The following is a 27839-nucleotide window of genomic DNA, read 5'->3' as shown; positions in this document are numbered from 1 at the left end:
AGAACTTAATCCCAGATCCAATGTATGATCACTTCCCCCTGTGTTTTCTTCTAAGTTTTATGGTTTTTGGCACTATGCTTAGGTTTTTATTATTCCATTTTGAGTTGAATTTGTATATGGTGTAAAGTCAGTCAAACTTCATTCTTTTGCATGTGAATGCCCTGTTTTCTCAGCACCATTTGTTGAAGAGGCCATTCCTGCCTCCATTGCGTGGTCCTGGCGTCCTTGCAGGTATCATCTGACCATTAGATATGAGAGTTGATCTTTGGCTCTCTATTCTGTACCACTGGTCTGTCCACATGGCTGCCTTTATGCTAGTACCACAGGGTTTGGATTACCATGGCTTTGTAATATGTTTGAAATTAGGAACTGTGAGACCTCCAATTTTGTTCTTTTTAAGATGATTTTGACTATTTGGGGTGCTTGAGATTCTATATGAATAATCAGATGGCATTTTTCTGTTTTTGGAAGAATTGCCCTTTGGGAATTTTTAGAGATTTTGATAAGGACTACATTAGGTAATATGGATATATAACAATATTATTTCCAGTTCATAAAATTTCAGTTCATAAACACAGATGTCATTTCATTTGTTTATGTTTTATGTAACTTCTTTCAGGAATGTTTCATTGTCAGTTTACAAGTCTTTTACCTCCTTGGCTAAGTTTATTTATAAGTACTTTTTTCTTTTTGAAATTATTGTAAATAAAATTTAAAAATTTTTTATTTTCTGGATTGCTTATTTATTTATTTGTTTGTTTATTTATTTATTTATTTTTACAAGCAGTAATTTATTTAGAAAGTCACAGAGGTAGAAAAATGAACTAACTGGGTTGCATGTGCTCAGGAAATGAGTTACAGAGCCAAAAGAAAGGCTCTTGGAACTTGGGAGAAGGAAAGCAAGGGTATGCATGCTTGGGGGGAAGCAGTGGGGAAGGCTTGGGCATACTTTAGCGAAAGCATGTGCTGGGTAAAGGAGGGGGTGGGGAAAGGTGAGGGCATGCTCAAGAGAGAGCAGCTGGATTACTTATTGCTAGTGTATAGAGCAACTCAACAAGATTATGTATCTTAGAACTTAGGTAAATATGGTGTGTGTGTGTGTGTGTGTGTGTGTGTGTGTGTGTGTGTGTGTGAAATGTTTAGTATTTTTCTACATATAAAATTATGTCATTGGCAAAGATAATTGTGCTTTTTCCTTTCTTTTGTGGATACCTTTTATATCTTTTTCTTACCTAATTGCCATGGCTAGGATCCCAGTGCTATGTTGAATAGAAGTGATGACAGTGGGAACCCATGCCTTTGTCTGGTCTTAGAGGAAAACTTTCAGTTTTCACCTTTGAGTCTGATGTTAGCCACAGGCTTTTTGTATTTGGCCATTATGTTGAAGTAGTTTCCTTCTTCCTAGTTTTTTCTTTAAAGGTATATTGAATTTTGTCAAATGTCTTTTATGCATTAATTGTAATGGTCACCCAGTTTTGCCCTTCATTCTGTCAATATGGTGTGCTACATTGATTGGCTTTTATATGTTGAACCATCCTTGAATTCCAAAAACAAGTCCCACTTAGTCATGATGTATACATTTCCTTTAATGTGCTGTTAAATTTAGTTTGTGAGTACTTTGTTGAAGATTTTCATATCAATATTATTCAAGATTATTGGTCTATAGTTTATTTATTTTTTGTTGTATTTTTGTCTGGCTTTGTTAGGACGCTCAACTACTGAACTAACTGGCCAGGGCCAAAATATCAAACATTTAAAAAAGAATTAATACTATTATTCTTATTATTCCTCAAACCCTTCCAAAAAATTGGAGAACACTTTCTAACTCATTTTATGAAGCCAGCATTACCCTGATAACAAAACCAGACAAAAATACAATAGTTAACTTTAAATATTTTGCCTCACTATAATTTGGAGGTTCATGCTGTTTATTAACACAGCATTAATTCTGAGATAATAGAATTCTGCTCTGCATCAGTGACTTGGTTGAGAACTTAAAATGTTTAAGGCACATCTGAAAGTTTATTGGAATAACATTTCTTTGCTATAAGCTAACTCTACAGTTTAAAGATTTTTTTAAAAATTGAGTTGATTAGACAAATATTGACAAATATAAAGCCCCTTGAACTTAAAAAAAAAGAGTACATCCTAATTTTATAATGGAAAACACAGTGATACAAAATATTAGATACCTCAAACTCTTTATTCTACTCTTAAATTATTTTATATTATTAAAGGAAAAAAATATTAGTCAGTTAACTTCAGTAAAAGAATATCATCCTGCTTTCCTTACTCCAAAACTGTGGGGCCCGCATGCACCTAACACGCTATTGCTACATACACTTGCTTTGGCCCAGACTGCCCTCATTCCATAGCTACTCTAATTCTGCCACTTTCCAACCAATTTTTAAATAATTTTTCTTCCTTAGGGATTTAGAATATAGATTCTCACTTAATACAGGAGAAATTTCTTCAAAAATTTACTCTTAAATTTAACAAAAATTTAAGGTATATATTTAAATATTTGACATATTTATTTATTTTAGTAAAGCAAGTGCTCACAAGATTGGATGACCTCTTTGATGAATCTTATCAAGCTATCAGCAAAGATTTACTAAGGAGGGCTCTTGAGAAACCACAAAGTCAGACCTAAGGAGTAATCCAGGTTCAGATGGGAAGAGATAGTAGCAAAGAATTTAGAACAAACTGGATAGATCCTTATAAATATATAACCCACCAAGTCTGAGTCATGAAGAAATTTAAAAATCTAAAATAAATAAAAACTATAATTAGTAAGAGATTAAATCAGTAATCAAAAACCTACCAACAGAGAAAAGCCCAGGGCCAGAGAACCTCAATGTATAATTCTAACAAACAATTTTTTGTTGTATTATTCCAAAGTTAGAAGCGGGGAGGCAGACAGACGAACTCCTGCATGCACCCTACTGGGATCCACCTGGCATGCCCACCAGGGGGCGATGCATTGCCCATCTGGGGTGTTGTTCCCCTGCAATGGGAGCCATCCTCAGTGCCTGAGGCAGAGGCCATGGAGCCATCCTCAGTGCCCGGGCCAAGTTTACTCCAATGGAGCCTTGGCTGTGGGAGGGGAAGAGAGCGACAGAGAAGAAGGAGAGGGGGAAGGGTGGAGAAGCAGATGGGTGCTTCTCCTGTGTGCCCTGACCAGGAATTGAACCCGGGACTTCCACACACCGTATTTTTAGTATCTAAGACTTAGCTAACCTGCATTAGTCTTTGCTAGATTACTGTTTAATAAACACAACTCCTGATAAATTCCATATGTTATGCTCATAGTAACGTATTCGAGTTAATGATGTAATGCGGCATTGAATGGCTGCTCTTGGTAAATTTTGCTTCTTCCTCTTGGCAACCTGAGTCTCACCACTTCGAACCTATTTCCTTCAGTGCTTACAGGCATTCCCTCAATGATCTAGTCTTATCTGATCTCATGGCTTTGTCTATCATATTTATATAAATAAATCCCAAGTCATACAGAGAGGACACTTCTCCTAAACTCCATACTACTTTAGTGGACTGCCTATTTTATGTCTAGAATTTAAATTTCAAATAGACAATTCACAGTTAATATTTGCAAAGCTGAACTGCTCTTTCCCTCAGTCTCCTCTACCTGCAGCCTTTCCCAGTTCAGTGATGGCCACTCCATGCTTAAGGTTGCCCAGGTCAAAACCCTGAAGACTCAGCCTTTATTCTTTTCCTACTCCTATGCCCCGTATTCCACTTTGTAGGACATCTTGGTGGTTCTCCCTTCTTCAAACTGTATCTGAATCTGACTGAGAGATTATTCATACAAATATTTTTTAAAAGGTTCAGAGAAGTTAAGGGAACAGCTCAAATTCACATAGCTAGTAAGTGATGAAGTCAGAATTCAAATCTATATTTTCTGGCTTACCATAAATAATATGCTCTATGAATAGTCCCGGTGCATCTCCAAAGTAAATGTTATCATTGCCTTTTGCATTTTTGTTTATATCATTCAGAAATACAATGTAACCTATTATATAACTGGGTATTTATGAATAGTACGTGTTATTTTAATTAGGTTTTGTAGGAATTTTCTTTTACTTTTTTCCTTTTTCTTTCTTTCTTTTTTTTTCTTAAAACAAAAGAAATTTATTCTCTTACAGTTCTAGAGGCTAGAACTCCAAAACTAAGGTGTTGGCAGGGCTGTGTTCTCTCTGAAGACTCTAGGGCATGATGTGCTCCATGCCTCTCTCCAGTTTCTGGTGTTGCTGGCAATTCTTTCACTCTTTGGTTTACAGATACATCACTCCAATCTGTGCTTCCATCTTCACATGATGTTCTTTCCCCTGGCTCTATAGGAATTTTATAAACACACAGTGATTGTGTCATAAGTTCTAGCTAACATATTTGAATTGACTAGTAGTTATCTGCCCTCATAGTTTGCTCTGGGTCAAAGACTGTGTTACCAATTGCAGGATATAATTAAATATAAGTGTGTATTGGGTGAAAAAGGGAGGATATTAATGAAATAAAATATTCAAGAAAGTCTGTTTCAAGGATGAGATTTGATGAGTATTTAATACATAAAAGCAATTTTATGTCTCAAATTCTGTATATCCCTTCAGCTACTTACCTACCTACCTTTGCTTTGATAAAATTAGCATAGAATCACTTTAAAAATATTCTTATAGGCTTTGGAAATATCTCTTAAAGTAATAAGATGGTATGTGAAGCATTGAGAAACAAAACTATGTCTAGTAATTACTCTTTAAGATGATTGCATGAGTTTAAGATGTGTGGTGACTGCAGCTGTATGACATATATTTAGAAAGAAAATTTAACTTGCTACTTAAAAAAAATGTATGTTGGCTAACAAACCTAAAATGGAAGCTCAAAAAAGAGATATTTTATTTCTGGAATATGTGTTAGCTCTTGTTACCATTTACAGTGATGGATATCTGTGGGCCCTTATACTATGAAAGAAACTCTGATCAACTCTGTTGCTGTCTTTTCCTCTTTATAGTGTTTGCCAGTTAAAGGCCTTGGATTTGTGCTTGGAGCCTTTCGATGCATTTGCAAAGCAGGATTCTATCATCCTCAAGTCTTCTCAGTGAGCAATTTTCAGAGTAAGTGCTTTTTGCTTTTGTGCATATATCTGAATACACACAATATCTCCATTATTAATTATTCAGATATTTTCTTAACCTTGTTGAAGTTACATGGTTAAACCCCACTGGTTTGGCATTCTTTCATCACTTAAGGAGTTGTTACTTTGATTTGTCATTAACAATACTCTGAGTACCACAAAAATACTGTTTATTTTTGGTATTTTAGTTTTCAATACATTCTAAGGGTCTGCAAATTCTGTAGTTATTTGCTAAGACCAACTGGAATTCTGTATTGGGAGCTGTTGATGCAACGTTTCTAAAACTAACTTTGCTAGTTTATTTTATTTATCAATTTGTTTATATTAGTGTTCTGTGCTGCAAAAAGAATTACCACGAAATTAACAGCTTAAGGCAACACAAATATATTATCACACAGTTTTCATTGGCCAGCATTCCAGTGAGGCGTTGTTAGCTGGGTCCTGTGCTTGGGGTCTCACCTGGCCCTAATTAATGGGATATGATATGGTGTGAAGCTCAGGATCTTCTTCTAGGCTCATTCATGTCATTGGCAGAACCCAATTTCTTGCAATTGTATGCCTGAGGTCTCTGTTTTCTTCCTAGATGTCAGCTTGGGCTTACTCTCAGCTCCTGAAAGTCTCAAGTCCTAGCCATGTGATCCCCTCACAACACTACAGCCTACTTCTTCAAGATTAGCCAGAGAGTCTCCTCAGTCTATTCAGATGGAGTCTTGTATAAGCATGGAATCATGGGAGTTATTATCCCATCATTTTGCCATATGGTGTAACCTAATTAAAGGAGAGACTGCCCTATTATATTTACATTCAAGAGGAGGTGCTTATACAGGGTGCATACCCCAGAATCAAAATGTGGTCCTCTGGTTATTTTATTTCTACTCCAGAAAATATCAGTGTTAGAATGTGAATATTGCTTTTTTTTTTTACTCTATCTTTAGAGCACATAATGTTGCCATATGGGCTTCTAGCCAGCTATAACTAAGTAGAAGGAGATAATGGTTAAGGGGATGGTTTCATGGGAAGTTAAGGCTTATGGTTGCTGAAAATGAAGTATAGGTATTTTTTAGATAGTCATCCATGAGTCTTTGCCAGCCTTCTTATTGGTCTGATTAGGAATTTACATCTATACTAGATTTAGTACAAGGGTCTATTGAGATTGAGACCTGAATGTCTTATTTTAGTGGACATTTATAGCTGTTTTTTTGTTTTGTTTTGTTTGTAAAACACTATTCATGGTACTGAGACTGTTTACATTTAATTTTTAGGTTCTAGAGGTGAGTAACATTTTGTTCTACCTTATTCATAGAGTTCAGCCAGTGTTCTGAGTGATAGTTGTTGCAGGCATGATTCTCACATGGCTTTCAAGGTTCTGCTCCCATGGTGCACTGCACAGTCCCCTCCCCTTAAGTGTGGGTGGGGCCTGTGAATGCAGTGGGCAGTTTCACTCCCTTATTTAGGCTATGTTGGGTAGCAAAGGTAATGGTATAGGCACTCTGGTGATTACATTGCATTAAATAAGACTCCTTTCCAAAGCAGCAGAGTGTAGAAAGAGTCTAGTGCTGGCTTTGAATAAGTAAACTATCTTGTCATGAGAGGGTGACACAGCTAGGACCCTAAAGGTGGCCATTAAGAGCTAAGGGTAACCACCAAGAAAACAGGGATCTCAGTTCTACAACTATGAGCAAAGAAATTCTTCCAGTAGCCTGAACACTTGGAAAAGAACCCCTCTCTCCAGATGAGAATGTGGAATTCAGTTTAGGGAGACTCTGAGCAGACAACTCAGTTTCACTGGACCTGGACCTCTGATCAGCAGAAACTGGGAAATAATAACTAGGCATTTTACGCCTTTAACTCTCCAGTGATTTATCATATACAGCAATGGAAAACTACTACAATAGCAATGATGAGAGCACCCTTTTAGGATGAATATGTTTTTCCTGGCGTGTGTGTGTGTGTGTGTGTGTGTGTGTGTGTGTAGCAAACCATGGCAATGCCAGAGCTACTTTGACATTTTTCACATTTATGGTCCAGACATAACATATAATTCAACACTGAATGGTTAAGGAAATAGGTTTTAACTTATGTGTTGTGAAGGTATTTTGTATCTGGTTTACCCACATTTGTTCTCAGTTCCCACTATGTGACTGAAATAAAAAATCTAAATATTGCAGAACCAGAGAATGACTATACCATTTGCTTATGACACCACCAGAAGTAACTAGTTAACCTTTAACAATTTATCTTTATTTAATTTGCACACTCCTACTTTCTTCCTTATTTTAAAAGCCAGTGTTTTTCACTGGACCTCTTTAAGAAAAGGCTGCTTGTGTGCATAAGTCTAACTCTCATGTCATACACTCTGTTACCCGTGGAAAAGAGACCACAGTTTTCAGAAGGAGGATCTATATTTGGGCATAGATGTGATTCATCTTTAACCTCAGCACATCCTTAACCAGAATTGACCTTCCTCAATGACAGAGCAGAAAGATAGCTACAGATTATAATCTGAAATTAGTGAAGCTCTCTTTGACCAAAATATCTTTCCTGATGGTCTTGTGAGGGTTCATGAAAGTCCTACATTATTCATTCCTTGTCTTAGAGAGAAAATAAAAAATCTGACTAGAATTATGAGCTATAGCTCACCAGGGTCATCTATCAAAGACTATTTTAACATTATTATATTTTCAGTTTATTGTTAGAATATTTACTTTGTGTTTTAATATATTAAGTCTTTTAATTATAGTATCCAGGCAGTTCATATGAGCAGTTGTTTTTATTGTTTGAGGAGGTATCCATGAAGAAAGGAATGGCCAAAGGTAAAGGAAGCATTGAAAAAGACCCCCCCAAAATGAAATAACACATGTAAAACTGCTATCACAGTACATGGCACATAATAAGTTTCCATAGATACAGATAAGTAGTAAATAACAACAACAAAAAAAACATATGTACACATGTATAAATAAACATCAGCAATATATGTGAAGAGATCATCCTTAAGCACCATTGGTCAATAGCACTTTGTCAAACATAGTTTATCACATCAGGATAACCAGTTTTAGAACTAGAGCCTTTGGAGAGATTTCTATGTGGATCAGAAGGAAGATGGGCAACAAAGGTCTGTAACAACCAGCGCTGCATTGAGAATCGAGAATCACGATAAGAACACTTAGGGATGAGAAGCAACGGGGAAATTAGTTGCCGGATAGGGAAAATGGGGTATAGAAAACAGAAAAAGATGCACCTCAAAGATAAAATTTATCTAATTTGTAGTTGTAAATCTAGAAAAAGACCTGAAATTCCCACATCTATTATAGTCCAGTATCCCTTTGAGACAGAGAGCTAAGATGTGGTGCTGATCTGCTAGAGAAAATGTAAATGTGATTGTCAAAAATGCTGTTAAAATATGAAGTGATTTAAATTCTTTATTTAGATCTAGGCCCCACAGTAAACAAAGGTTTGCAAAGACCAATAGGGATGTGTTGAAATGATGTGATTTAAAATTGTACTGACAGCCCAGAGACTGTTTTCCTGGCATCTCTCTTGAAATCGATGGTCTTCTGAGAGCTAATAGGATCTGACATCTGGATAGTAGAGGGATTTCAGAATAACCAAGTGCTGACGTATAACTGCCTCTTCAAATCCGGGTTGTTCACTTCCAGGTTGATGAAATACAAGCTTATGCTAAGCTCATCTTTCTTAAATCCATCTAAGTATGAACTGTATCTTCAGTGAAACTTCTTTTATGTGAACACATTACCACCCTCTTGGTCTTACCTCTTGTCTTCCACATTGACTTCAGCTCAGGTACATTTCCATGTAAATGACCCATACCTAAAAATGACGATCCCTGCTTTACCAACTCCGGTGGGGAAAAAAGACCAAAAAGTAGTGATTTTTAAAATGTACAGTCTTTCAATAAAAAGAAGGAAAGCTCTTTGAAAGCAAGTACAATACAAGGATGCTGAGCTCGATGCTGAGCTCTAAACACACTGTTCGGCAGAGCTGCAATGAGTGTCTTTTTTGTTGTGCTTGGGTCTTATGCTCCTTCTCTCCTGTTTCATGGCTGGAAAGCTTGAGATATTTTATCTTCATATGAAGAGAGCTTGAACATAACATTCTCATAGTTAGTGTAATCACTTTGCTAATCATCTTCAGCCTTATGATCTGATTCACTTTTGCTATACTGAAGAAACCTAGTCCTAACCAGTTTTACTCTAGTTGCAGTAGCAAAATTCTTCTTCTATCAGGCTTGTGTTTTTGTCTCAGTCATTTCCTTATTTTTCAGTTTTCATGACTCCTTTGATTTGTCCTATTTGTAGGGATAGGGGTTTAGCTAGTAAATGTGACTGCAGATGGGGTTAATTGCCAGTGGAAGAGTGCCCAGTGCTGCCAATCTTCTTCAATTTTTGACTATTGTTTTTGCCTTCTGTCTTTGACTATGTTATTTTCAATTATTGAAACATACTCCATACCACATTGAACTTCCCTAGTTGCTAATCTCAGAGCTAAATTTCTGTCATATCTTAAAAAAATAATTGAGAGCATGGTCTTTGGAATAAGTCTAACTTAGGTTTGAATCCTGACTTTATTCTTTACTTGCACTGTGCTAAATTATTTATTTTCCCTAAACTTGATGTCATATATAAAATGGGTGTATAATACTTACTTTATACAATTGTTATAAAAATTAAATAAAGTATTAAATGTAAAGTTCTAATCATGGTAGTTATTACATATCATATGCTCAAAAATAATATTATTTTTGTGATTATTATTTAGAACCTATTTATTCTATTTACCCCTTTTTTCAAATATGCTGCCCATTTTCATCATTTTCATCTAGTGTCTCATCAACTTCCCAGCAGAGGAACATATCTCCAAGTCCCATTTTTCTTTTTGAGAGGAGACTCCCATATGGTCCCCAACCAGGATCCACCCAACAACTCCCATCTGGGGCTGATGCTCGAATCAATTGAGCTATTCTCAGTTCCCAGGGCTGATGCTCTAACCAATCAAGCCATTGACTATAAGAGGGAGAGAGAGAGGAGAGGGAGAGGGAGGGGAAAAGAAGCAGATGGTTGCTTCTCATGTGTGCCCTGACCAGAGATTGAACCCAGGACGTCTGCACACTGGCCCAACACTCTATCTGTTGAACCAACTGGCCAGGGCCCAAGTCCCAATTTTTTTCAGTTCAGTTTGTCCTTAAAATAGGCCCTGCTCTGAGATACAATATTCAGTCCTCCAAAAATCTTTCTTTTCTCCTACAAGATTAAATTTTACTTTTTAAGATTTTTCCATATTTATTTTTATTTGTTTACATGATTTTGCTACATTATTAGACTGCTAATTAGAGATTCACATATGCTAATAATCATCTTCCTCCAGATATTCAAAAACTTCCAGCAGGGAAACTGACTATTAGTCACTGATGCATTAGTTTATTGTGGTAGGCCTAATAGTGGGCCCCCCAAAGATGTGCATGTCCAAATTTTCACAACCTGTGAATACGTTACCCCACATGTCAAAAAGAGGCTTTGCAGATATGATTTTATTATGGACCTTGAACTGGGGAGATTTCCTGGGTTATCCAGGTGGGCCCAGTCTAATAATGAGAGTCCTGAAAAGCAAGGGCACTTTGTCAACTGTGGTCAGAGATAAAAATGAGGACATAAGGAAGGTCAGAGAATTCTGCATGTCTTGTTTAAAAATGAAGGAATGGGTCCATGAACCAAAGGATGTAGGTAGTGTCAAGAAGCTGAAAAAGGCAGGGAAATGAAGTCACCCCTAGATCCTCCAGAAAAAAAAATATAGCCCTGCTGACATCTTGGTTTTAGCCCAGCAAAGACCCATGTCAGACTTCTGAGCTACAGAAAGATAGAGTAAATACAATTATATATTATGTATTACATTTTAGGTAAGAAGGTGATACAAATTTGCATTGTTTTAAGACACCAAGTTTTTGGTTATTTGTTCCAGCAATAACAGGGTGCTGGTACAACTCAGTGAGTTTGTTTTCCATTCGACGTTCATCACAGTGTTTATAGTAGGCCATAGTGTTTTCTTCTAGAGAAAATTGTTCACAATTCCAAATAATTGACTTAGAAGAAATTATACCCTGGTGGGTTTTGTGTGTTAGGCTGGCCTTTGCGTCAGACAGATAGATTTGCATCTTGTCTCTAGTTACTAGTGGAAGACTTGGGCAAGTGTTTTGTAACTTCTGAGACTCTCTTCCCTTATTCATAAAGCAAAAATAGTAAAAACCTATCCCCTTGGTAGCTGTGAGTAGTAAATGAGATGACATGATATTCTTAAGATTATGATGATTATTATCTTAATGTGAATATGGAGAATTTAGCCCTTTTGTTTATGTATTGGGTGTTGTGGTGATTGAATGAATAAATTGTCTATAGGCAAAAATCTGTATGTATTTAATAACTTAGAATTCATAACAAAATCATTCTAAGATTTATCTTAAGTGGTATTTTTTAAACAAAAAGGTCACTTGTAAGATATAAAAATCTAGGAGTCAATAGAAAAATGAATGTAAGATAGGTAAGCATATAGAAGTGCAGGGAAGATTGAGCTCTTAACTATATTCATAGTGAGAGATATAAATTCTAATATTTTTCACTGATCTTCATTTTGAATCTGTTTTCACAGCTAGCCATTTATGATGTAAGTATATGAAACTATATTAACTAATCTTGATTTTAAGATATGCAAGTACATATTCATGTCCCAACAATAGTATCTTTTTGTATAGCAGTCTAAGTACAATATATTCACCATCTACTACCTGTTCTCTCCTTGTGGATATTATAAATATTGAAACAAATAAGCACAGAAATCTCCTGAATATGTTCGAGCTACTCACGTGCATGTACCTTTTTCTACTTAATTTTTAAAGGTGATTTTATCTGTCTGAAGACTGGAGGCAGATTTATTCATCATCCTAAACAGATGAAATAACAAATAACAATTAATCTTCCCATGGTCAGTTCATTGCAGCATTTTAACTCCAAATTTTGATTGATGAATATGTTCCCTCCAGTTCTAATGAAAAAGCAAATATGCTTAAGGAAAGGAAAGAGATGTTTACCCTTATAATGACTTGAGATGAGTATTATTTGTACCTAGAGCTAATGTTGGATTCTCAATGACTGACTCGATTCTTTGTTACTTCCAGCTGAGCTATTTTCATTGTCTGTGACTCATCTTTTTTCTGCATGCCTGTGGAATGGAAACAGGTGGAAGTCATGATATAATAAGCACATGGGCTGGTCCTGCAAGGGTCTTGGCTATATCTTCCTCTGTCAGAGCCATTTCTTATCACTGAGGGTCCAAGAAGGGACCTCTGAGCTACTGGTTAGTTCATTAATTTATGTCTGAAATTTTATCTGTTTAAAATATTACTGACTATATGCCAGATATATATTTTTTTAGCCACTGGAAAAAAAGAAATTATTGAAAAAAGTGAGATTTCTAAGCTTCCAGGACAGACCTGAATCTTCCCAAAATACATTGCAATACCCACAAACAACAAATGAGGGCAGTGTTGAGTAAAATACAACTCACTGTCCAATATTAGTAAATTAGGTCAAATGTAAGAACTTTACAATATAACTGGTCTTACAGGGTTGACTTCTATTCAGATACTCAAATGTCTAGATCAGCCGTTCTCAACCTGTGGGTTGCGACCCACAGGTTGAGAACCGCTGGTCTAGATGTTATGTTTTTGCTCTTGTAAAAACGCAGTTTTGTACTACTGGCACTTATGAAACTTAATCAGCAAAACACTAATGTTATGCTGATATTTCTATATAAAATTGATACTGTGAAGGAAGACCTGAAATATATCACTTCTATTTCAGTACACACCTCCTACGTCAACTCATTCTCTTAAATCAGATACTCAGTATTTTTCTTCCATAAAACAGGAAGAAAACTTTCTGGGGTACATTTTGACAATATGTGCCTCAAGCCATAAAAACTTGGCTACATTTTGACTTACTGGTTTGATAGTTCTATAATTTATTCTGAGAAAATATCAATCTAAGAAATTAGGAAAAATGTATGTTTTTAATCAGAAAAAAAGGAGTAGGAGAAAAATGTCCCTTTGTTTATTACTTGAGTCTTCAGAAAACAAAACAAAAAAAACCCCTGATATTTTAAGTAACTTCCTGGAAAGTTCTAATGTTTCATCAGCAATGATGGAGATTGTCACTTGGGTTTTTATGGTGCATGACAAAATTTTTCAATGTATACAAATGTAATTTTTTTCAAATGTAGGCATTCAAATTGAAATCTTTTATGTAAATTTATATTATCTTCCAATCCATTTGCATTTCCTTTCAAAGGAAAAAGATGATATTACCAAACTGAAGGGAAAAAAATTAGGATACTAATTTATTACTTTCTATTTTTTTGTTGTTGTTGAAGTAAGTATGGCTAGATAAGAATAACAACACTATTAACTGAAATTTAAGTTAATAAGATAATAGGATGTCTAAGTAAATTACTTAAAACTGTATCTCTGCATTTTTTTCTGGTTATTTTGAGTCTAACTTATTTCAGTAGCAGAATTTTAAAATATCCCCAAATGGGGTGAAATATTTAGAAATACCTTATTAATAGTATTAACTATTATAACCCTATTAGAATATCAATAAGCAATTCAAAGTTTAAAATAACAACATAAAAATGAAGTTCTTTAAGAAATCATCACCATTTCCTAGTTTAATAATGGAAATTAAAGTCAACATAAAAGAATATAGTCAACAGTAACATATAGGTACACATTTAATATTTATTATATGCATTTGAGACACATTATTTTTCAAAGGCTATATGTTTGCTATGCTTAAAAAGTTTTCTCAAAGCCTTATAAAACTTATCAAAACTTACAAACTGATCAGAAAAGGTTTGTGGAAGACTAGAAAGAATACTTTAATGTCTTACTTATGTTCCAGATCGGACTAGAGACATGGAGCCAAAATGCTAGGCATGATCCTGGATTTTATCCTGATGGATAAAAATAGCTACAAGGACCATTATTGTGAAAATTGATGAAATTTTAATATGCACTACTCCTTAAAAATATTGTATCAGTATTAAATTTCTCAACTTTGATAATCATATTATGACTTTGTATGAGAATGCTATTTTCTTAGGAAATACAAACTAAAGTATTTATGGCTAAAGAGATACAATATCTCTAACATTACTCAGATATGGTTCAGAAAAAAGTAGTATTTATATAATTTATAAACATCTCTCAAGAGAATATGAATTGCAAAGAAAATGCTAATGTAAGTAATTAATGAATTTGGATAAAAAAATATATAGGATTTTTTTATTTGATAAATTTGACCTCTGACATTTCATAAATTTAAGGTATATAGTGTGTTACTTTGATACATTTATATATTGTAACATGATTGCTATTGAAGTAATATTTATCACATTATATCATTATTGTACATTATTATTGTCTATATTTATTACACATGCTTTAGATTTCTCTGGCTTATTTACTACTTGTTACAAGTTTATACCCTCAAACACCATCAGTCTTATTCCAGCCATCTCCCGTTTCCTGCTTATGAGCATTTTACTCTGTTTTTCATAGGTTTGACTTTTTACAGGTCCATATACAGTGGTACCTTGAGATACAAACAGACCGACATGCAAATTTTTTTTTTTCTTTTAAGATACGAGCTGTTACTTGATCCATATTTTTGTTCGAGATCCAAGCGAAATTCCAAGATATGAATCGTGATTCGGGAAGCTGCCGTTAGTTGGCGCATTGACACACAGGTCCAGTATCAACAGTTTGATATACGAGTTGACTGACTTATGAGCTCGGTTACAGAACAAATTAAATTTGTATTTCAAGGTACCACTGCATAGGGGATATCATGCAGTATTTGTCTTTCTCCATCTGACATATCCCACATAGCATTATATGCTCAAGGTTTATCCAGGATATCAGGATGGCAGGACATCTTTTTTCATAGCTGAATAACATTCCATATATATGTGATATATCTATGTCTATAGCTATATCTAGCTATATCTATCTCTATCAATCTATCTATATATATCTTTTTATTCATTTATTTGGAAATTTTGCAATGTTTGACAGTTTTTCTGTACATTTCAAATTATATCAAAATTAAATGCTACAGACACCTAATTTTATCTGTGAATAATATTGAAATATTATCTAAATTTAGAGATCTGAAATTTTTTAATAACTGTAGCATTGATGAGTTAATTAGGTCTTTGGGATTTGGAGAAAAATATACTTTGTTATTCATTGCCATCTATAGGGTCATGGTTTTAAAATATTTATGTTTTTATTATAGAAATGTTACACACTTATTAAAGAAACTTTGGAATGTATAGAACAGTAGAATTTAAAGAGTCATTTGAAAACTTATTGGTCACTTCTGTTTGTTTTTAACAAATATCTGTATATATGATCTTTATAATAACTTGATATTATATTTATTATAAATATTATACCTAGTTGCATTTTAAAAAAATTTTTATTTATTGATTTTAGGAAGAAGGAAAGGGAGAGAGAGAGAGAGAGAAAGAGAGAGATAGCAACATCAGTCTGCTCCTGTATGTGCCCTGATTGGGTATCAAACCGGCAACCTCTGTGCTTCGAGATGATGCTCTAACTAACCAAGCTATCCAGCCAGGGCTATACCTAGTTTTTTTAAACATAATTTTAATATTTACATAGAAGTTCATTGAGTAAATATAGTATAGTTTACTTATCCATTTTAAAGTTTACAATTTTACTAATTTATATAAATATAAAGCTACAGGGTATGGCAAAAGTAGGTTTACAATTGAAAGTACACAAAACAGGACTTGTTCTTGTATTAGTATTTATTATTGCATTATTTTACATGCAAAAAACTGTACACCTACTTTTACCACACCCTATATACTTATGTAAAAGATGTTCAGAGACTTTATGTTTTTCTAATGTCAATGTAGTAAAATTAAGGTAAGCAGATAGGTTAACATACACAAATTGTCATGATTTATCTCAACAGGCTCATGACTCTAGGTGACTATTTTCAAATTGTCAGATGTCCTGTGCTGCTACTGCACCCTTCTCCCAAAGTCTTTCTTCAATCTTTGCTCCAGGCAGCATACTTGATCGCCCATATAATGAACTGAAAAGCTGTTGTAGCCAAAGCTAATAGCTCTTCAAATTTACCCTTTATCTTGAGGAAGCATTTCTTTAGTCTCAAAGATCCACACACCACCTTCATTATCAAGCTTTATTTTTTTAAAAATAAATTTTTATTAATGTTAATGGGATGACATTAATAAATCAGGGTACATATATTCAAAGAAAACATGTCTAGGTTATCTTGTCATTAAATTATGTTGCATACCCCTCGCTCAGAGTCAGATTGCCCTCCGTCACCCTCTATCTAGTTTTCTCTGTGACCCTCCCCCTCCCCCTAACTCTTTCCCTTCCTCCCTTCTGCGTCCTCCCTCCCCCCACCCCTGGTAACCACCACACTCTTGTCCATGTCTCTTAGTCTCGTTTTTATGTTCCACCAATGTATGGAATCATGTAGTTCTTGTTTTTTTCTGATTTACTTATTTCACTCCATATAATGTTATCAAGATCCCACCATTTTGCTGTAAATGATCTGATGTCATCATTTCTTATGGCTGAGTAGTATTCCATAGTGTATATGTGCCACATCTTCTTTATCCAGTCTTCTATTGAAGGGCTTTTTGGTTGTTTCCATGTCTTGGCCACTGTGAACAGTGCTGCAATGAACATGGGGCTACATGTGTCTTTACGTATCAATGTTTCTGAGTTTTGGGGGTATATACCCAGTAGAGGGATTGCTGGGTCATAAGGTAGTTCTATTTGCAGTTTTTTGAGGAACCACCATACTTTCCTCCATAATGGTTGTACTACTTTACAGTTCCACCAACAGTGGATGAAAGTTCCCTTTTCTCCGCAGCCTCTCCAACATTTGCTATTACCCGTCTTGTTGATAATAGCTAATCTAACAGGGGTGAGGTGGTATCTCATTGTAGTTTTCATTTGCATTTCTCTAATAACTAATGAAGCTGAGCATCTTTTCATATATCTGTTGGCCATTTGTATTTCTTCCTGGGAGACCTGTCTATTCATGTCCTCTTCCCATTTTTTTATTGGATTGTTTGTTTGTTTGTTGTTGAGTTTTATGATTTCTTTATATATTTTGGATATTAGGCCCTTATCTGAGCTGTTGTTTGAAAGTATCATTTCCCATTTAGTTGGGTATTTATTTTGATATCAGTTTCTCTAGCTGAGCAAAAACTTTTTATTCTGATGTAGTCCCACTCATTTATCTTTCCTTCACTTCTCTTGCCATTGGAGTCAGGTTCATAAAATGTTCTTTAAAACCCAGGTCCATGAGTTTAGTACCTATCTCTTCTTCTATGTACTTTATTGTTTCAGATCTTATATTTAGGTCTTTGATCCATTTTGAATTAATTTTAGTACACGGGGACAGGCTGTAGTCGAGTTTCATTCTTTTGCATGTGGCTTTCCAGTTTTCCCAACACCATTTGTTGAAGAGGCTTTCTTTTCTCCATTGTGTGTTGTTGGCCCCTTTATCAAAGATTATTTGACCATATATATGTGGTTTTATTTCTGGGCTTTCTATTCTGTTCCATTGGTCTGAGTGTCTATTTTTCTGCCAATACCATGCTGTTTTCATTATTGTGGCCCTATAATATAGTTTAAAGTCAGGTATTGTAATGCCCCCAGCTTCATTCTTTTTCCTTAGGATTGCTTTGGCTATTCGGGGTTTTTTATAGTTCCATATAAATCTGGTGATTTTTTGTTCCATGTCTTTAAAAAATTTCATAGGAATTTTGATGGGAATTGCATTAAATTTGTATATTGCTTTGGGTAATATGGCCATTTTAATTATATTTATTCTTCCTATCCAAGAACAAGGAATATTTTTCCATCTCATTGTGTCTTTTTCTATTTCTCTTAACAATGCCTTGTAGTTTCCATTATATAGGTCCTTTACATTCTTTGTTATGTTTATTCCTAGGTATTTTATTTTTTTTGTTGCAATCGTGAAGGGGATTATTTTTTTTAGTTCGGTTTCTAATATTTCATTGCTGGCATATAGAGAGGCTATGAACTTTTGTATGTTAATTTTGTATCCTGCGACCTTACTGTATTGGTTTATTGTTTCTAGTAATCTTTTTGTGGAGTCCTTCGGGTTTTCGATGTATAGGATCATATCATCAGCAAAAAGTGATACCTTTACTTATTCTTTTCCGATATGGATGCCTTTTATTTCTTTGTCTTGTCTGATTGCTCTGGCCAGAACTTCTAGCACCATGTTAAATAAAAGTGGAGAGAGTGGACAACCCTGTCTTGTTCCTGATTTAAGGTGGAAAGTCCTCAATTTTATGCCATTTAATATGATGTTGGCTGATGGTTTATCATATATGGCCTTTATCATGTTGAGATATTTTCCTTCTATACCCATTTTGTTGAGAGTCTTAAACATAAAATTGTGTTGTATTTTATCGAAAGCCATTTCTGCATCTATTGATAAGATTATGTGGTTTTTGTTCTTTGTTTTGTTAATATGGTGTATTACATTAACCGTTTTACGTATGTTGAACCATCCTTGAGATTCTGGGATGAATCCCACTTGATCATGATGTATTATTTTTTTAATATGTTGTTCTATTCGATTTGCCAGTATTTTGTTTAGTATTTTAGCATCTGTATTCATTAGAGATATTGGTCTGTAGTTTTCTTTCTTTGTGCCATCCTTGCCAGGTTTTGGTATGAGCATTATGTTGGCCTCATAAAATGTGTTTGGAAGTATTGCTTCTTCTTCAATTTTTTGGAAGATTTTGAGTAGAATAGGCACCAAGTCTTCTTGGAATGTTTGATAGAATTCACTAGTATAACCGTCTGGGCCTGGACTTTTATATTTGGGGAGGTTTTTAATAGTTTTTTCTATTTCCTCCCTGCTGATTGGTCTGTTTAGGCTTTCTGCTTCTTCATGACTCAGTCTAGGAAGGTTGTATTGTTCTAGGAATTTATCCATTTCTTCTAGATTGTTGAATTTGGTGGCATATAGTTTTTCATAGTATTCTACAATAATTCTTTGTATATCTATGATGTCTGTGGTGATCTCTCCTCTTTCATTTTGGATTTTATTTATTTGAGTCCTGTGCCTTTTTTCCTTGGTGAGTCTTGCCAAGGGTTTGTCAATTTTGTTGATCTTTTCAAAGAACCAGCTCCTTGTTTTATTGATTTTTTCTATAGTTTTTCTGTTCTCTATTTTGTTTATTTCTGCTCTGATTTTTATTATCTCCTTTCTTTGGCTGGTTTTGGGTTGTCTTTGTTCTTCTTTTTCTAGTTCCTTAAGGTGTGAAGTTAAGTGGTTTACTTCGGCTCTCTCTTGTTTGTTCATATAGGCCTGAAGTGATATGAACTTTCCTCTTAATACTGCTTTTGCTGCATCCCAGAGATTCTGATATGTCGTATTTTCATTTTCATTTGTCTGTATATATCTTTTGATCTCTGCGCTTATTTCTTCTTTGACCCATTCATTTTTTAGAAGTATGTTGTTTAGTTTTCACATTTTTGTGGGTTTTTCCCCCTCTTTTTTACAGTTGAATTCTAGTTTCAAGGCTTTATGATCAGAGAATATGCTTGGTACAATTTCAATTTTTCTAAATTTGCTGATATTGTCTTTGTGGCCCAACATATGGTCAATTCTTGAGAATGTTCCATGTACACTAGAGAAAAATGTATATTCTGTCGCTTTGGAATGAAGTGTCCTGTAGATGTCTATCATATCCAAGTGTTCTAGTATTTCGTTTAAGGCCACTATATCTTTATTGATTCTCTGTTTGGATGACCGATCTAGAGTCGTCAGCGGTGTATTGAGGTCTCCAAGTATGATTGTATTTTTGTCAGTTTTTGTTTTAAGGTCAATAAGTAGCTGTCTTATATATTTTGGCGCTCCTTGGTTTGGTGCATATATATTAAGGATTGTTATGTCTTCTTGATTCAGTGTCCCCTTAATCATTATGAAATGACCATTTTTGTCTCTGAGTACTTTTTCTGTCTTGTAGTCAGCATTATTAGATATGAGTATTGCTACACCTGCTTTTTTGGGGGGTGTTGTTTGCTTGGAGTATTGTTTTCCAGCCTTTCACTTTGAATTTGTTTTTATTCTTGTTGCTTAGATGTGTTTCTTGTAGGCAGCATACAGTTGGATTTTCTTTTTTAATACATTCTGCTACTCTGTGTCTTTTTATTGGTAAGTTTAATTCATTTACATTTAGTGTAATTATTGACACTTGTGGGTTCCCTATTGCCATTTTATAAATTGCTTTCTGTTAGTTTTGTATCTTGTTTGATTCTTCTCTTTTGTTTTTCTATCATTTGTTTTTGTTTGTTTGTATTCCATACTTCTTTCTCTGTTGCTACCTTTTTTAAGTCAAGTGTTATTGTGGTGGTTTTTTCAAGGGTGGTTACCATTAAGTAATGAATAGGGTACCTACCATATTCATTGTAGTACCCTATCTTATGAGTATTTCTGCACTTCATCGTCCTTTGCTACTGTTAATCTTCATCCTTTCCCCCCTTTTTTTCTTTTGTTGTCACAGTTTAAGTTTGGTTTTAGTCTTTTCTTGGTGGAGCTTTTACTTGTGGTTTTGTTTTCTTTTGTTCTTTGAATCTGGTTGGAAAACCCCCTTTAGTATTTCCTGGAGTGGGGGCTTTCTGATGAAAAATTCTCTCATCTTTTCTGTATTTGTGAATGTTTTTATATCTCCTTCATACTTGAAGGATAGCTTTGATGGGTATAGTATTCTTGGCTGAAAGTTCCTCTCTTTCAGGGCTTTAAATATTGGGGTCCACTCTCTTCTAGCTTGTAGAGTTTCTGCTGAGAAATCTGATGATAATCTAATAGGCCTTCCTTTATATGTTGTACTCTTCTTTTCCCTGGCTGCCTTGAGAATTTTTTCTTTGTCATTGGTTTGTGTCATCTTTATTATGATGTGCCTTGGAGTGGGTTTGTTGGGGTTAAGAAAACTTGGTGTTCTGTTTGCTTCTTGAATTTGAGGCTTTAGTTCTTTCCACAGGCTTGGGAAGTTCTCATCTATTATTTGTTTGAGTATATTCTTCATTCCATTTTCTTTCTCTTCTCCCTCTGATATACCTATTATTCTTATGTTATTCTTTCTGATGGAGTCAGACAATTCCTGTAGGGCTTTCTCGTTTTTTATTATTTTTGAGTCTCTTTCTTCTCTCTGTTGTGCCTCAAGTTGCTTGTCTTCTATTTCAGTAATCCTATCTTCTATCTGGGCTGTTCTATTAGCTAAGCTTGTTACCTCGTTTTTCAGCTTTTGAATTGAGTTTTTCATTTCTGTTTGACTTGTTTTTATAGTTTCAATTTCCTTGGTAATATATTCTTTGTGATCGTTGAGCTGTTTTCTGAGCTCCCTAAATTGCCTTTCTGTGTTTTCTTGTATATCTCTGAGTATTTTTAAGATTTCTATTTTAAATTCTCTGTCATTTGGCTCCAAGGCTTCCAATATGTTAAATCTTTTCTCCATAGGTTTTTCCTCATCTATTTGTGTTACCTCTCTATCTTTTGTATCCATAATATTCAATTTCCTTTTTCTTATTGGCATCTGAGCGTGGTCTTGTTGATAATATTAATTAGAATTAATAAAGAATAAAAAGGAAAAAAAGGAAAAAAGGAAAACACCCCACAAAAAAAACAGTAATAATTTATTATTTCCCCCTTTTTTCTTTCTTCTCTTCCCCTCCTCTCCCCTCCTTAGGGAAATATTGTGATGACCTGTGAATTATATTATGCTAAATGGAACAAAAACTGCCTATAACGGAGGGCCTGATTTGGGGTGAAGAGTTCAAGGGGCAAAAAAGGGAGTAGGGACCTACTAAATGCAAAAAAAAGAAAGAAAAACCAAAAAAAAAAAAAAAAAGAGCAAATCTTAGACAAACATAAAATGGTTTGCTTGTAAGTGATGGTCGACTAAGAGATATAATGAGAGGGGTAAGAGGGAAACAAAAAAAAAGAGAAATAATAATAATAATTAAAGAAGAAAAAAATAAAAATAAGTAAAAATCTGTTTTATTAAGTGGAGTGAAGACTAACTACAACGGAGACCTTGGGTTGGGAGGAATGCTAGTTAGTTAGAAAGCAATGTAAAAAGTACCCAAAATGCCTCAAAAACAAACAAACAAAGGAAAACCAAAAACAAAAGCAAAAAAAATAAAAAAATAAAACCAAAAAGAAACTTGAGTCCCAAATTAAATAATTTGTTCATGATTGAGGATTGAATGGGAGGAAAAGTAAAAGGAGAAAAGAAGAAATGAATAAAAAGGAAAAAATAAGAAAAAGAGAAAAACAAAGGAAGAAAAAAAGGAAGAGAAAAAAAGACAAAAGGGGAGAGAGTGAGAGTTAAGGGTTTTGAAGTGTAACCCTAAAGGAGAGTAAGGATGAAGAAAAGAAATAAAATGTAACACTCATGGGTAGTGTAGTTCAAGAAAAGGGAAGCATAGGATGGGCGGAGAATAAACGGACCGAGGTGAGGAAATAGAAATAATAATAAAGGCAATAAGATAGAAGAAAGAAACAACAACAACAAAGAATTAGTGGAACAAGTTATAAAGTCTGTGGATTTTACTTGATTTTGAGAGGTTAACTTCTTTCTTTTTCTTTTCTCTCCCTCTTCCTGGTCGGAGACTCTGTACCCCAGGCTCTGCCCCTGTGTCACGCTTAGGTAGGGGTTTGCAGTTGATGGGATTCTATGGCAATGTCATATAATTGGCTTTAGTCTCACTGGTAGTCAAGGCTTGTTGGCCTTTGCAGGGTCCAACAATGAGAGAGTTTGCTTTCCTGGAGTCTCTCTCCTAGTCTCCCCTTCCTGAATTAGCAGCCTGGTGATCCAGTTATGAGGCTGCCACTGCTTCTGTCTGGGGAGTAAGAGGCTCAAAGAGCTGGGAAATCCCCACTCTATCCCTACTCAGTGCAAGGCTCTGGGTAAGGCTCTGGCAGTCAGAGCCTCCAGCGTAATTGGGTGGGGCTGGGAGTCAATTGTTGTTAAGGTGACTGTTCAGCACCTAGCATTCAGTTGGACCACTCGACCCAGGCTTTCCACACTTTGTAACCTATTTTGGCTGGGAAAAAGAGGCACTAGTTGCTACTTGCTATATAGATCTTAATATCTGCCAAGTCCCTCTTGTTAGCGTATATCCCTGAATATGGAGGCTCTGTCAATCAGAAGTTGCCCCCGCCCCTTTAGTGAGAGGCACTGAAAAATATCATGCCTCTTGTCTTGGATCGCTGAACTGAGAGAGATCCTATCAATTATAGCCCCGTGGGTGTGCAGATTTCGTGGGTTAAGCTAATTTCAGTGATTGGATCCGCAGTTGTGCTCCAGAAAGTATATCAGGCTGCCTGCACGCCCCTCCTCCAACACTTGATTGTTAGCTTGAATGGCTGAATGAGGTGCCCCGTCCATGGAGAGAATCTCTGGAATGGGGAAGACATCCTTAGCGCCCCTCCCAGACTGTGGCACGAGGTGCGCGCGCGGTCTCTCAGGGCACACCGGTGGCTGGGGACCCTCACTCGCAGTGCGCTGGCCTCTGGGGACGGTGGTGGTGTAAGAGAGCTCGCTCTGCGACTGGACCGCGGCACGGGGCGCATGTGCAGTTTCTCAGGGCACGCCAGTGGCTGGGGACTTTCCCTCGCAGTGCGTGGGGCGCTGGGGATGCTGGTGGTGTAAGAGAGCTCGCTCTGCGACCGGACCGCGACATGGGGCGAGCGCACGGTTTCTCAGGGCACACCGGCGACCACCAGCGCCCAGGCTACCGCTCCCCGAGTGTGGGCGGGCAGTTGCATGTGTGGGTTGACTCACCACAGGCGTACTCCCTCCTCGGTTTGAATGAACGTCCGTGCGGTAGTTAGCTTCCTTCACACTATCAGCTGTGACCCGTCTCTCAGATTCAAGTGATAACAGTACTTTCGCTTTCAGTGTGTGTGGAACTCTGGAATGCTCCGAGGATAAATTTTTCTGTTTCTAGTTGATAAATTTGTTGAGATTTTGGGGAGATCTGTCGGACGCGCTGCTCACAGCGCGATTTCCGTGACGTCACTCCATTATCAAGCTTTAAAAAAGAAGATTGGGATTCTGTGGCTGGTGGATATTTCAAGTGGCTCAGAAGTAAAATTTCCAAACCTAATATCTTTCTTTTTTTTTTAATAAATTTTTATTAATGTTAATGGGGTGACATCAATAAATCAGGATACATATATCAAAGAAAACATGTCTAGGTTATCTTGTCATTCAATTATGTTGCATACCCATCACCCAAAGTCAGATTGTCCTTTGTCACCTTTTATCTAGTTTCTTTGTGCCCCACCCCTCCCCTTTCCACTCTCCCTCCACACTTCCGCGGCCCCACCTCCCCTCCATCCCCTTTAACCACCACACTCTTGTCCATGTCTCTTAGTCTCGTTTTTATGTCCCACCAATGTATGGAATCATGTAGTTCTTGGTTTTTTCTGATTTACTTATTTCAATCCGTATGTTATCAAGATCCCACCATTTTGTTCTAAATGATCTGATGTCATCATTTCTTATGGCTGAGTAGTATTCCATAGTGTATATGTGCCACATCTTCTTTATCCAGTCTTCTATTGAAGGGCTTTTTGGTTGTTTCCATGTCTTGGCCACTGTGAACAGTGCTGCAATGAACATGGGGCTACATGTGTCTTTACGTATCAATGTTTCTGAGGTTTTGGGGTTTATACCCAGTAGAGGGATTGCTGGGTCATAAGGTAGTTCTATTTTCAGTTTTTTGAGGAACTACCATACTTTCTTCCATAATGGTTGTACTACTTTACATTGCCACCAACAGTGAATGAGGGTTCCTTTTTCTCCACAGCCTCTCCAACATTTGCTATTACCCGTCTTGTTGATAATAGCTAATCTAACAGGTGTGAGGTGGTATCTCATTGTAGTTTTGATTTGCATTTCTCTAATAACTAATGAAGCTGAGCATCTTTTCATATATCTGTTGGCCATTTGTATTTCTTCCTGGGAGAAGTGTCTGTCATGTCCTCTTACCATATTTTTATTGGATTGTTTGTTTGTTTGTTGTTGAGTTTTATGATTTCTTTATATATTTTGGATATTAGGCCCTTATCTGAGCTGTTGTTTGAAAATATCATTTCCCATTTAGTTGGCTATTTATTTTGTTCTCAGTTTCTCTTGCTGAGAAAAAACTTTTTAGTCTGATGTACTCTTATTCATTTATCTTTTCCTTCACTTCTCTTGCCTTTGGAATCAAATTCATAAAATGCTCTTTAAAACCCAGGTCCATGAGTTTAGAACCTATGTCTTTTTCTATGTTCTTTATTGTTTCAGGTCTTATATTTAGGTCTTTGATCCATTTTGCATTAATTTTAGTACAAGGGGACAAGCTGTAGTCGAGTTTCATTCTTTTGCATGTGGCTTCCCAGTTTTCTCAGCACCATATGTTGAAGAGGCTTTTTTTTCTCCATTGTGTGTTGTTGGCCCCTTTATTGAAAATTATTTGACCATATATATGTGGTTTTATTTCTGGGCTTTCTATTCTGTTCCATTGGTCTGAGTGTCTATTTTTCTGCCAATACCATGCTGTTTTGATTGTCATGGCCCTATAATATAGTTTGAAGTCAGGTATTGTAATGCTCCCAGCTTCATTCTTTTTCCTTAGGATTGCTTTGGCTATTCGGGGTTTTTTATAGTTCCATATAAATCTGGTGATTTTTTGTTCCATGTCTTTAAAAAATGTCATAGGAATTTTGATGGGAGTTGCATTAAATTTATAAATTACTTAGGGTAATATGGTCATTTTGATTATATTTATTCTTCCTATCCAAGAACAAGGAATATTTTTCCATCTCATTGTACTTTTTTTGATTTCCTTTACTAATGCTTTATAGTTCTTGTTATATAGGTCCTTTACATTCTTTGTTATGTTTATTCCTAGGTATTTTTGTTGTTGTTGTTGCAATCATGAAGGGGATTATTTTCTTGTGTTCGTTTTCTAATATTTCATTGTTGGCATATAAAAAGGCTATGGATTTCTATGTTAATTTTATATCCTGTGACCTTACTGTATTTGTTTATTGTTTCTAGTAATCTTTTTGTGGAGTCTTTGGGGTTTTTGATGTATAGGATCATATCATCTGCAAAAAATGATACCTTTACTTCTTCTTTTCCAAAATGGATGTCTTTTATTTCTTTCTTTTGTCTGATTGCTCTGACCAGAACTTCTAGCACCATGTTAAATAAGAGTGGAGAGAGTGAACAACCCTGTTTGGTTCCTGATTTAAGGTGGAAAGTCCTCAGTTTTATGCCAATTAATATAATGTTGGCTGATGGTTTATCATATATGGCCTTTATCATGTTGAGATATTTTCCTTCTATACCTATTTTGTTGAGAGTCTTAAACATAAAGTTGTGTTGTATTTTATCGAATGCCTTTTCTGCATCTATTGATAAGATTATGTGGTTTTCGTTCTTTGTTTTGTTGAAATGGTTTATTACATTAATCATTTTACGTATGTTGTACCATCCTTGAAATTCTGGGATGAATCCCACTTGATCATAATGTATTATTTTTTTAATATGTTGTATTCAATTTGCTAGTATTTTGTTTAGTATTTTAGTATCTGTATTCATTAGAGATATTGGTCTGTAGTATTCTTTTTTTATGCTGTCCTTGCCTGGTTTCGGTATGAGGGTTATGTTGGCCTCATAAAATGTGTTTGGAAGTATTGCTTCTTTTTCAATTTTTTGGAAGACTTTGAGTAGAATAGGAACCAAGTCTTGGAATGTTTGATAGAATTCACTCGTATAACTGTCTGGGCCTGGACTTTTATATTTGGGGAGGTTTTTAATAGTTTTTTCTATATCCTCCCTGCTAATCGGTCTGTTAAAGCTTTCTGCTTCTTCATGACTCAGTCTAGGAAGGTTGTATTGTTCTAGGAATTTATCCATTTCTTCTAGATTGTTGAATTTGGTGGCATATAGTTTTTCATAGTATTCTACAATAATTCTTTGTATATCTAAAGAATTAGATGTCTGTGGTGATCTCTCCTCTTTCATTTTGGATTTTGTTTATATGAGTCCTTTCTCTTTTTTCCTTGGTGAGTCTTGCCAAGGGTCTGTCGATTTTGTTGATCTTTTCAAAGAACCAGCTCCTTGTTTTAAAATTTTTTTCTATAGTTTTTGTTTTCTATTTCATTTATTTCTGCTCTGATTTTTATTATTTCTTTTCTGCGGCTGGTTTTGGGTTGTCTTTGTTCTTCTATTTTTACTTCCTTAAGGTGTGAAGTTAAGTGGTTCACTTGGGCTCTCTCTTGTTTGTTCATAGGCCTGAAGTGATATAAACTTCCCTCTTATTACATCTTTTGCTGCATCCCATAGATTCTGATATGTCGTATTTTCATTTTCATTTATCTGTATATATCTTTTGATCTCTGCGCTTTTTTCTTTTTTATCCCATTCATTTTTTAAAAGTATGTTGTTTAGTTTTCACATTTTTGTGGGGGTTTTCCCTCCTTTTTGCAGTTTAATTCTAGTTTCA

General features: G+C 35.5%; 1 protein-coding gene across 1 annotated transcript in view; it reads left to right on the top strand.

Moving 5' to 3' along the window:
• The window catches only part of GPR158 (G protein-coupled receptor 158), a 532888-nt gene that overhangs the window by 270349 nt on the left and 234700 nt on the right, over positions 1-27839 (top strand). Inside the window, exon 3 of the mRNA XM_066280852.1 lies at positions 5024-5126. Coding sequence (XP_066136949.1) covers positions 5024-5126 — 103 coding nt within the window. The remainder of the gene's footprint in view (positions 1-5023; positions 5127-27839) is intronic.

This window comes from Saccopteryx bilineata, chromosome 5, assembly GCF_036850765.1.
Source record: "Saccopteryx bilineata isolate mSacBil1 chromosome 5, mSacBil1_pri_phased_curated, whole genome shotgun sequence".
In the NCBI taxonomy this organism is placed as follows: domain Eukaryota; kingdom Metazoa; phylum Chordata; class Mammalia; order Chiroptera; family Emballonuridae; genus Saccopteryx; species Saccopteryx bilineata.
Note: the sequence above shows the minus strand (reverse complement) of the source record. Positions and strands in the feature narration are given on the sequence as shown.